Here is an 11,965-nt window from a genome sequence, read left to right as displayed (position 1 = left end):
TTAAACTGGGTTACCAGTCTCCTTCATAGCCATGTTTGGTTGAGGATAAGCCTTTCCTCTTCCTCCCTTAAACATCTCCAATGCAAGAATAGCACTGCTTCCCATCCAAAGTAACCAACTGAAAGCACCAAAGACTGCATCGGCACGAGCTGCTCCACAGACAGAACCACGACAGAAAAGAAGCTTGCTGATGAAGACGGAGAGGGCAATGAAGCCTGCGAAGTAGAAAAGAACGTTGAGAAGCTCAAATGTGAGATGTGCGTATGGGTGAGATGCTGATGAATGTTAGAAAATTGTGTATGTACTTTTGAAAGTGATAAAGGTACCTTTCGACATGAAGCGGGGTGCAACTTCAAGATAGACAATGGAAATCAAAGTAAAGACAGGTACGAAAACCAAGAAGTTGATTTGAGAAGGACTTGCGGTCAGAGTATCGGCATTGTACCAGTGGGAAACTATGTGGTATGTTAGCAGTTATCCCTTGGTATGCCAATCATTAATATTTCTCATACCATATCCGGACAAGCCAAGTACGACGATAGCAAAAACTGCTTGAGCAATTCGAATAGGAAGAAGTAATCCAATCGCCATTTTGAAATTAAAGTATCGTTATTTGGGAAATCTTGTTGTCGTGAAATGGATGATCTTAATAGTCGTGGGAAAATGCAGCTGCAACTTGGGCGCGCGTAAATGAGTGAATTCGAAGAGGATGTATACAGATTGAAAAAGGAGACAGGTGGAGAAAAGTTGAAAGGAGATGAAATACAAAGAGTCACAGACTGATATTATAATTACAAAAGAATTAAGTAGACAAAGTCTGAAGGCCGAATGGTTTCCATTGCAGCCAAAGTGGAAAAGATGCATAAACTCAGTATCATGTTTGAAACGGTATATCAATCCATCGCACAGATCATGCCGGTTCTCAACTCCCTACCAAGCAAGGATCTACGGCATTACATTGAAGGCACAGGGCTATATGACCAATGATAATTGTTAACGACGTCCTGGCTACAGTGGAGAAAGGCCTGCTTGCGTTCCCCGCGATGCGTAGGACAATTCAACCGCTGAGTAACCTGACTGAGCATATTTATTATTGGAATTCAGCATCACGACCAATGATAGGATGTGCTGACTGCAATCATCAAATGATCTTCTCCCGCAAACGCGCGCATTGAACTGTATTACCTCAAAGCCCACTGACCCTGAAATATCCACCTCTAAGAAGATTCTACACTGCAGACTGAAGTACTTTGGTGAAGCGTACATCTCACAACCTTAACAGTAATAACCAATTGAAACAATAAGTACGCTTTGTCTAGAAGTTGAGAATTATCCGCTCGGACATCTCACAAGTTTCTATTTATCTCAGAGCATGAAACACCAACTACAACACAAATTCACTAACTCAACCACAAAGCTTAAAAAGGGATATACTCATCTCAACCTACAAGTAAGTTCTAGTGCCGCCTCGTAGGAAGTTCCAAGAGTGTCAGTGTTGTGTTGCCAAGAAAGAAGCACAAGATTGAGGTTCATATATTGATTCGCATCTTCGAGCTTTGCGTTTGAAGGCGGCGGAACATGAGACGTTCTTAAGCTACGACATCTGAAATGCTTGGACATGACCTTGATATCATAAGTCATCCTTCGCAATGTTATTGGATTGCCGTGTCAGATATCTGTTGTGGAAGTGATGTTGAGAAAAGTTACTTGGTGTATCATCTGGAGTTACGGAGGAACATCACGGCGCCATGGTGCATGGAAAGACAAAGCTGTGATTCGTAGGCCAATGTCGTTTGAATAGAAAATCTGATCTGTAATGCAACACGAAGTGAAGTCGTAACACCAAAATGGATTTGTTGTTGAAGCCAGTAAATTGTTTGGAAACTGTGCTCGCTGTGGTAATGAAAGGAGGGTCAAAGCCCAGGGCTGATAGTTCTGGTAAGACCAACCACCAGGCAACTTTGATCAGATGAGTAAGCAAGCCTCAAAATATCAAGATGATGTCGAAAGGACCGGAAGGATGAAATGAAGCCATTCAGACCACCACTTTTCAATCTAATGTTGTCTAATCTTCGATGAGCTCTCCCGTTCTCATCCCTTATACCTCAAGAATGAAAGAATGAAAGAAATGACGTGCTCAAGCCAATGAATGTATAATGTATTACCCCACCATGGCCATCAATTCAATTGGAAAGAGCTGTTTGTCTTACCAAAAGGGAATGAGGGGAAACAAAGATTTTAATCTCTTGATTTAAAAAGCTTCCCGGCGCTCATTTTCTTTTCTTTTCCTTTCTTTCCTGTGAATTTTTAAATCTCTCAAATCTTATTCAACTCCGAATCGAAGAACAATCGATCAATCACCATGGCACCTGTTGAAAGCACTCATTTCGAGACTCTACAGCTTCATGCTGGGTTCGTGCTATGCCACTTCTTCCCCGCACTTTCAAGACAAGGCTAATTAGATTTTGTCGACGGTAGACATGAGCCGGATTCAGCAACAAATGCAAGAGCTGTGCCAATCTATGCTACCACGGTCAGTCTGCTCATGTCAGAGAATCCTATGATCTTAAGAGCTAAATATGATATCTATAGAGCTTCACATTCAATGACTCTGCTCATGGAGCTAGGTTGTTTGGCCTCAAAGAGGTTGGACATCTTTACAGTCGTATTTCGAACGTATGTATCACCCAAGCTATGTTCTATCCGAAGTCGAAGAAAAGTCGTTGAGATTTGGCATCTGATTTCTTGAAAATTGGCAACGTCTGTGATGAAAGTTGGCATCTCAATTCTTAAGAATTGGCATTTCTTCGTTCAAAATTGGCGTCTCAGCAATTTCCAATTCCTAAACTTCATTGCCAAGTACAACACCAAGATCTTAGCTAACTTGGCAACAGCCAACTGTCGAAGTTTTCGAAAAGCGGATTGCAGCTCTTGAAGGTGGACGAGGAGCGGTAGCATCTTCCTCTGGTCAAGCAGCCCAGTTTAGTATGTCATCTTGACTAATTTCATCTCTACCCTCACTCCTTCCTTCACCACATCACCCCTTTGATATCATGCCATAAGCGAATGTGTGCTAATACTCCACTAAAGTGGCCTTTGCCGCATTGGCCCATGCCGGAGACAATATCGTATCCACGACGAATCTTTATGGAGGAACATACAATCAATTGAAGGTTTTCCTTCCAAGATTAGGCATAAATACCAAATTCGTTCAAGGAGACAAGGCAGAGGACTATGCGAAGGCTATAGACGAAAATACAAAAGCTGTGTACGTTGAGAGTATTGGAAATCCAAGATATAATGTTCCAGACTTTGAGGCTATTGCCAAAGTTGCACACGGTTAGTGATTATACTACATCTTAATCTGGTTCTGGCTTGACTGCTTGAAGCTCCTGATTTTGTTCATGAGAAATACTAATTTCATACTTAGATGCCGGAGTTCCTCTCGTCGTTGATAACACATTTGGAGCAGGAGGATATTTCTGCCGCCCCATTGATCATGGAGCAGACATTGTCGTACACTCAGCCACTAAATGGATTGGCGGTAATTATGTGTTTCGCTGTCAGATATTGTGATTCCTTCTAACTTGGTTCTAATAGGACACGGAACTACCATAGGTGGCGTAGTCATTGATGCAGGAAATTTTGACTGGGGAAAGCACGGCAAGCGATTCCCGGAAATGGTTGAACCATCCCCTGGATATCATGGACTAAAATTCTGGGAAACATTTGGACCTGACACTTTTATTACTCGTGTTAGAGTTGAGGTTCTTCGAGATTTGGGAAGTTCATTGAATCCATTTGGAGCATTTCAATTGATCCAAGGGCTTGAGACTTTGAGCTTAAGAGGAGAGCGACATGCTCAGAACTCATTGGCGTTGGCAAAATGGCTTGAGAAGAATCCACACGTTTCCTGGGTTTCATATCCAGGATTGGAAAATCACCCATCCCATGAGTTAGCCAAGAAATACTTGCCTCGTGGATTTGGTGGTGTCTTGAGTTTTGGGGTTAAAGGAGGAGGAGAAGCTGGTAGCCAGGTTGTTGATGGCTTCAAATTGATTTCTAATCTAGCCAATGTTGGAGATTTAAAAACTCTAGCCATTCATCCATGGTCTACAACCCACGAACAACTTTCTCACGACGAAAGATTGGCCTCTGGTGTCACTGAGGTAAGACTTCATTAGACATCCAATGTTGTGAATTTGACTGAATCTTGTTTTATAGGATCTCATCAGAATCTCGGTTGGCACAGAACACATTGATGATATCATTAAGGATTTTGAACAATCATTCGAAGCAGCTTCTGCAGCGAAGACAAGTGGTGGTAACGACTCAAATGCCGAGAAGACTGGTAATGTTAGTGGTGATGCTAAATTGGTTGTTTAAATGATTCCCCCCCCCCTTTTTAAAGTATTCTTCAAACTTTCTCTGGCTAGGTAAATGTGAACGTGGTAGAAGTTTTTGATGGACGATCAATCTACAGAATACTGATAAGATACTATTTGCTACAAAGTAATAATACAAATAACTATTCATTCAATTCAATCAACAACAAACAAATCTTTACTGTGATACCGATAGATTGGTTAAAGTACCAACTCGGATGCAAATAAGCGTCTACCGAACACTACATTGCATCTGTACCTCGCTGTCTGACCACTTTTCTTCGTGGAGAATTTTATGATTGTTGATTCAGATCCTCTCTCTACCCAATATTCTCCCCCTATCAGAACGGATATGTCGGTCATTTCCAATCCTTCACGAATTGTGATTGCGATTTACAAAGCTTCTCCACATTCTGGAATGATTTTATGCCCCAGCGCTCAGATACCGAGGTAAAACGAAACGCGACCATCGAGGCTTCGGGCGAGGCCACTCTCCATTTCTTCACATGCACCCTTTGAAGGAAACTTGATACCTACTTGATCTATTCTATTTACAAACTTCACTCGCTGTTGGAATTAATTTGGCTTTGTTTATTCGATAGATCTTCATTGCGATTCATATTCTCCAAGTTTTATAGATTAGATCTTTTATCATTCCTTTTATACATTCCAAGGTTCGTAATCTCTCATCGCGAGCCGCTCGATGCCCAGCCTCCTACCCTTTGTTCGACATTGAATGAGTACTGATTGATGTTTGCTTTTTAGAGATCTAGTCAGACACCATGGCACCGACGGTACAAGATCCCGATACTTATGTGAAGACCATCCGAGCATCTCCTCCTCCCGGCTCACCCTACTCCCTTGCGATCCCGGGCAGTGCGCGCGAAGATCGCAGTGGTATTTACAGGCATTATCAATTCGTGGATAAGCCATTACTACAAACAATCGATCCAGAATGTTTGACCAGTCATGATTTCTTTGAGAAGGCCGCAAGAAAGAGACCAAATGCTAGATGTTTGGGTCATAGACCTTGGGATCCCGTTACAAAAACTTATGGTAACTATCAATGGATCACGTATGCGGAGACGGCAGAGCGCAGAAAGAATTTTGGTGTGGGATTGGTAGAGCTTCATAAGAGGGCGGGAATCACAGATGATAAGTATGGTGTGGGTCTTTGGTGTCAAAATCGTCCGGAATGGCAAATTGTTGGTAAGAGATCTTGGAGCTATTGCTACCTGCATCGTGCATTGCAGGGTGGGGGGCTGACATGAGTTGTAGATTTGGGAGCGATGTCTCAATCCCTCTTCACGGTTTCCATTTACGATACTCTCGGACCGGATACAACGGAATATATCGTCAACCATGCGACGCTCGCTTGTGTTTGTACGAGTTTACCACATATTCCGACGTTATTGAAGTTGGCGCCGAGAATACCTACGCTGAAGCTCATTGTTTGCCTCGATCGTTTGGATGAAGGAGAACAGCCTGGAAACACAAAGAAAGCACTCTTGAATGCTCTTGCGGCTGAAGTTGGAATCGCTATTCATTATATTGGAGATGTTGAAGCCATTGGAGCTGCGTCCCCAAACTCTCCAATGAACCCACCTCGACCAGAAGACATCATTACAATCAATTATACCTCCGGAACAACTGGTAACCCCAAAGGTGTGGTTCTTACCCAGGCACACGCTGTTGCAGCCACTTCCATTTCGAGAATTGTGTCTGATCCATGGCCTAATGATGTCCTTTGTTCATACCTTCCATTGGCACACATTTACCAACGTCTTGCCGAGCATGGCTGTCTTGCTGTAGGATCTGCTATTGGTTATTTCCGTGGTGACATTCTTGGACTTGTCGACGACTTGAAGCTTCTTCGCCCAACAGCCTTCAACTCCGTTCCTCGTCTCTACAATCGATTCGGAGGCGCTATCAAAGCCGCTACTATCGATGCTCCAGGTGTCAAGGGCACAATCGGTCGTCATATTATTAACACCAAGCTTGCGTCGATGAAACTTCCACCCGGACAAGCTACCAATAAACACGCTCTCTATGATCGTATCTGGACTCCTAAATTAGCTAGTGCTTTTGGTCTTCAAAGAGCTCGTGGTTTGGTGACTGGAAGTGCTCCAATTGATCCTGGTCTTCATCAGTTTCTTCGTGCAGCCTTTGGTGCCAAGTTCATCCAAGGTTATGGTCTTACCGAAACCTACGCACATGGTCTTGTACAATACGATGATGATTACTCCACCGGTAATTGCGGAGGTGTAAGCCCATCTAGTAAGTAATTTCCTCCCAATTCCTACTTCAAACTCAATTAACCTTTTTTTCCTTCCACAGTGGAAGTATGCCTCGAATCCGTCCCCGACATGGAGTACCTCGCAACCGACACACCCAACCCCCGAGGTGAAATCCTCCTCCGAGGTACCGCCCGTTTCCGCGAATATTACCGCAACGAAGCCGAAACCTCCAAAGCAATCGACGCAGACGGTTGGTTCCACACCGGCGACATCGGAGAAGTCGACAGCATGGGCCGCTTCAAAATCATCGATCGTCGAAAGAACGTTCTCAAACTCGCCCAGGGCGAGTACATCTCCCCCGAACGCATCGAAAACGTCTACCTGGCAAACTGCAATCTCCTCGCCCAAGCATACGTGCACGGAGACTCCACCCAAGCATTCCTCGTCGCCATCTTCGGCGTAGATCCCGTGACGTTCGCGCCGTGGGCAAGCAAGATCCTCGGCAGAGAAATCAAGAGTGAGGATATTGCGGGCCTCAAAGAAGCGGGTAATGATAAGAGGGTGCGCATGCAACTCGTCAAGGTGTTGGAGGGCGTTGGCAAGAAATCAAAGTTTAATAGCTACGAGAAGGTTAAGAATGTGTACTTGGATATCGAACCATTTACCATTGATAATGAACTTTTGACTCCGACGTAAGTTTTTTGTTTTTGCCCTTCTATCTATCTCCCCCCCCTCGAGGATGAGACATAAAGTCCCCATCCCCATCCCCATCCCCCCATCCATCCCCCCACACAAACCCCGTCCCCCCATCCATCCCCATCCATCCCCCCAAATCAAAAACAAAACAAACACCCACTAACAACCGACCCCCCTTTCCCCCAAAAATAGTCTCAAACTCAAACGTCCCCAAACGGCAAAGAAATTCAGAGAACACATTGATCAAATGTATGCCGAAGCATTGGCGGATGAGAAACCGTTGGCGAAGTTGTAGATTTTGGTTTGGTTGGATTGGTTGGATTTGGATTGATTGGTTTGGATGGATTGGTTTGTTGTATTTGGATGGGGTGATTGGTTGGGGTGATTGGAAAAGGATGTGGGAGAAGAAGTGAGAGAAGAAGTGGGAGAAGAAGTGGGAGAAGGAAATGGGAGAAGAAATGGGAGAAGAAATGGGAGAAGAAATGGGAGAAGAAATGGGAGAAGAAATGGGAGAAGAAATGGGAGAAGAAATGGGAGAAGAAATGGGAGAAGAAATGGGAGAAGAATGGAAGTGCAAGAAGAAGTGCAAGAAAGAAAGTGCAAGAAAGAAATGGGAAGTACGAGAAGAAAGTACGAGCGCGAGATTCCCTAGAAATTTATCTTTATCTTTTATCTTTTATTTACATACGTACATATATGTATATATATATATATATATATATATATATATGGAATGGAATGGAATGGAATGAAGTATTAATATTTGAACCTTTTTGTTTTGTTTTTGGATATACATTTTTTCTTTCTCTCTCTCTCTCTCTCTCCCTCTCTCTCTCCCTCTCTCTTTCTTAGTTCGTTCCATCTTGGATTGTGAGATCTTGGATTGTGAGATCTTGGATTGTGAGATCTTGAAATGATGGGATCTTGAAATGATGAGATGGTGAGATGGTGAGATGGTGAGATTTTGAAAATACAAATACAAATACAAATTCAAATGAAATGTCAATGTGAATAGCAGATGAAAAAAAGAAGCTGATGCTCTGCTCCAATCTCTTCCTTCATACCGTCAGGTCTGTTGAACGATTAATGGATTCGAAAACCTCACTCACTCACTCATTATCACAAACCCAAAAATCATACATAAGAAAACTTATTTGTAATTATTAAAGACTTTTAAGACTCTAGGATGACGCTATCATCATCTAAATAAAAAATGACTAAAAACGCTCAAATCTGCTTCAATTTTCTTGTGCCAAAAGTTAATCGTCATTGATCTTTCATTTAAGAAACAATGTACGAATTCTATTTTCCAGCAATTAAGCAATTTGAACTTTTCAGCGCGAAAGTAGCAAGCAGTTTTGATTACCCATGAGCCCGTCTGAAGTTTATACACACGAACTACCTAATTAATAACACAAGGGAATATTCGTAAAAAGCTACACATTCTGTAATTAATGTGTGCTTGTAAATTATGAGGTTTAAGTTTTAAGCCGACTTTTCGTGTTGTGTGGAGACACGCTGAAGTGAGACGACTAAAGAAGTATAAGTTAGCGCTTTGTTCGTAAAATGACATAAGACTCGGGGTAATCCACTTACCAAAATCTTCCAGAGATCTTTGTTTTTGAGTCTTCTTTGGTGATTTACCATGCATGAGGTTATCAAAGCCAGAACTATCTTGAAGCAGATAATAGACTCCACCCATGATACAGAAAACTCCAAAGGAGAAAATCCAAATACGAACGACGGCAACAATCGAAGTTTGACCTCCTACGAACCAACCGAACAAGGTGAAAAATGTTGCGATGATATCAACAATGAGAATAGCTCCAGTTAATTGCCACGATGGGAGTGATGACCAGAAAGGACCATTGGCACGTGTGATGAAAATCAACCAATTCTCGGTAAGAGAAATCTCAAGGAAGACGACCTCATCAAGAACACCAAAGTTTTGAACAATACCACCATCTTCACCTCGAGCAATCATGGTGGTGAGAGTAATCCAGGTGCCGACGGCGAGAACAAATCCGAGGAGAACGGACATACCCCACAATTTTGGAAGGTTCCACTTAACAGGAGTTTTGGAGAAAGGTGCATTGTCATAAGCAATAGCAAGAGTTGCAACATCTGCAAAAATGGCGATGAAGACGACCAATTCAATGTTGAGAGATCTATTCAAGATGGCGATCCAGAGACCAAGGAAAATCTCAAGATGTATTGACAAAGCGATACGATAGACAACGTAGGCGTACATGCGATGGAAAATTTGTCGAGAAGTCTTAAGAGCGTCAATGATAGCACCCAGTCCAGGAGCTAAGAAGACGATATCAGCTGCCGAACGAGCGGCATCTGAAGCACCTTCTACAGCGATACCAGTATCGGCTTTCTTTAGTGATGGGGCATCGTTGACACCGTCTCCAGTCATAGCCACAAGGTATCCACGCTGTTGAAGAATTTCCACAACATTGTATTTATGTTGAGGGAAAACTTCCGCAAATCCATCAGCAGCTTCGACGAAATCATAGACCTCAGAACCAGGCATGTCTCCACCGCCACCAAGACCAAGGCGTTCAGCATTATACACGTTAGTGCCAAGTCCAAGCTGTCTTGAAGTTTCACGAGCGATACCAACAGCATCACCAGTTAACATCTTGATGGAAAGTCCAAGAGTCTTGGCCTCATTAATGGTACGAGCGGTATCATGACGTGGTGGATCAGAGCAAGGCATGATACCCAAAATCTCCCATTGACCCTCACCACGCTTTCGTGCAACACCAAGAGAACGGAAACCACGAGTAGCAAATTCAGCAACCTTGTTCTTGTAGGCTTGATCGATTTCTTCAGGAATTGGGTGATCTTCCTCAACAGTCTTCAAAACGAAGAGGGGAGCTCCTTTGACACAAATAATCTTTTCCCCTTGAGGCGACTCGACGACAGCTTGAACTTTCTTGGAAACAGGATCGAAGGGATGAAACTCGAGAACTTTGTACTTGGACAAGACAGACTTGGCGCGTGGGTAGTAACGAAGAGATTTCAAGAAAGCCTTGTCAATGGCATCAATACCCTTCTTCTTTCTTGAGGCAGCAAGGCAAGCAGTCAACATAAGATCATCGGGTTCTACGCCTGGAACAGTGAATGGTTCGGCGAGAGAGAGCTTGTTTTTGGTCAATGTACCAGTCTTATCCGAGCAAAGAATTTCGACACCTGCAAGTGACTCAATAGCAGACAGTTTCTGGACGATGGCCTTCTTCTTGGCTAAATAAGCGGCACCAACAGCCATGGTAGTAGTGACAACAGCTGGGAGACCGACAGGGACACCAATGATCGTGATGGCTAGCGTATATTCGAGGATAAGAACGATTGGGTTCGAGCGATAGAATGATGAGATCCAGACAACCAAGTTGGTGAAAATAACCAGGATCAAAAGAACCGTACCAATACCATTCAAGACTTCAGTAAAGTGACCGGTTCCTGCTGAAGCTTGATTGACCAAAGCTGCTGCACGTCCAACGAAGGTATGATCTCCAGTGGCAGTAATGACCATGAAAGCTTCACCACGCTTGACACCAGAAGATGCATAACATGTATCACCCTTATGTTTATCAACAGCAAGAGACTCTCCAGTGATGGCAGATTGATCGACTTGAAGGAAAGCATCATCGGTAACGATACGACCATCGGCTGGAATAATGGTACCCTGTGAGAAGATGATTAGTCTTCGTCTGGAGATTTGAGTAAAAATGTCGAACTTGCTTCTTCAATTTGTAGAATATCACCAGGGACAACTTCAGGAGCTTCAATCTCAAAGAGACGACCATCACGAAGAACAACAGCTTTCAAGGCAAGAGTCTTTTTCAGTTCGTCGACAATGGAACCTGCTTGGTACTCTTGAACGAAACCGACGGTGGCATTGAGGAGAAGAAGTGCACAAATGACACCAAAGTCGACCCAATCTTGAAGACCAGCAGCAAGTACAGCAGCAGCCTATTGAAAAATCAATCAATTAGTACAAATCTTTGAGCATTACGGATTTGGAAGGATTGCGGAGGTACTCCATTCGGCCGTGTCGAATTGACGGCCACGACCTATAACACTAGATGATCTGTGGAGAATCCATGCAGATCTCAAAAGCGCGAAATAGTGGGGTGCAGAGGAATTAAGAATGATGGTAAGAAGTTTGTATCAACGTACCTCCATAACGAATTGAATGGGACCGATAAAGTACCCAAGAAACTTGAGAAATAAATTTTCTTTCTCTTCCTTCATTTGATTCAAACCCCATTTCTTACGACGAGCTTGAACCTCGGAATCAGTAAGACCAATGCGAGTATCTGTTTGAAGTAACTCTTCGGGGACCAGACGTTCTTGAGCAGGACCATTTTCTTCTTCGGCCTCTTCATCTTCAGCATGACCATCTTGAGATTCGAGTTCATCGATCAATGCATCCATGTCCTCATCTTCTTCTTCCTCTTCCTCATGCTTGATGGCATCGGCAGAAGTGTGTTGCACACCACCATTCTTCTCATCGAATTGACCCGGTTCAATGTTGGTTCTTAGGTGATTTGGAGGTGTATCGGATGAGTGATTGCTCGATTCGGCACCTGTTGTTCCATGAATGTGAAGATCATGCTGACCCGCCAAATGTGCCAT

The 11,965-nt window shown here is 43.4% G+C and overlaps 4 protein-coding genes across 4 annotated transcripts; 2 read left to right on the top strand and 2 right to left on the bottom strand.

Annotated features, from left to right (window-relative positions):
• EAE98_009017 (uncharacterized protein) lies at positions 1-591 on the bottom strand (the record flags this gene model as incomplete). Its single annotated transcript, XM_038956638.1, has 3 exons — positions 1-275; positions 327-455; positions 513-591. 3 exons carry the CDS (start codon positions 589-591, stop codon positions 1-3), a joined length of 483 nt encoding a protein of 160 aa, XP_038807008.1.
• Positions 592-2,054: 1,463 nt separating this feature from the next.
• Positions 2,055-4,548, top strand: EAE98_009016 (uncharacterized protein). The gene is made up of 8 exons (XM_038956637.1): positions 2,055-2,412; positions 2,479-2,533; positions 2,593-2,676; positions 2,895-2,985; positions 3,091-3,339; positions 3,431-3,544; positions 3,601-4,169; positions 4,225-4,548. Exons 1-8 carry the CDS (start codon positions 2,363-2,365, stop codon positions 4,384-4,386), a joined length of 1,374 nt encoding a protein of 457 aa, XP_038807007.1. The 5' UTR covers positions 2,055-2,362; the 3' UTR covers positions 4,387-4,548.
• A 619-nt stretch (positions 4,549-5,167) lies between these two features.
• On the top strand, positions 5,168-7,613 carry EAE98_009015 (uncharacterized protein; the record flags this gene model as incomplete). The annotated part of the gene is made up of 4 exons (XM_038956636.1): positions 5,168-5,594; positions 5,664-6,662; positions 6,723-7,314; positions 7,511-7,613. The coding sequence occupies 4 exons, from the start codon at positions 5,168-5,170 to the stop codon at positions 7,611-7,613; spliced, it is 2,121 nt and encodes a 706-aa protein (XP_038807006.1).
• Positions 7,614-8,803: 1,190 nt separating this feature from the next.
• Positions 8,804-11,965, bottom strand: EAE98_009014 (uncharacterized protein; the record flags this gene model as incomplete). Its single annotated transcript, XM_038956635.1, has 4 exons — positions 8,804-8,850; positions 8,915-11,012; positions 11,069-11,299; positions 11,507-11,965. The coding sequence occupies 4 exons, from the start codon at positions 11,963-11,965 to the stop codon at positions 8,804-8,806; spliced, it is 2,835 nt and encodes a 944-aa protein (XP_038807005.1).

Source organism: Botrytis deweyae (genome assembly GCF_014898535.1).
Source record: "Botrytis deweyae strain B1 chromosome Unknown BDEW_025, whole genome shotgun sequence".
NCBI lineage: Eukaryota > Fungi > Ascomycota > Leotiomycetes > Helotiales > Sclerotiniaceae > Botrytis > Botrytis deweyae.
Note: the sequence above shows the minus strand (reverse complement) of the source record. Positions and strands in the feature narration are given on the sequence as shown.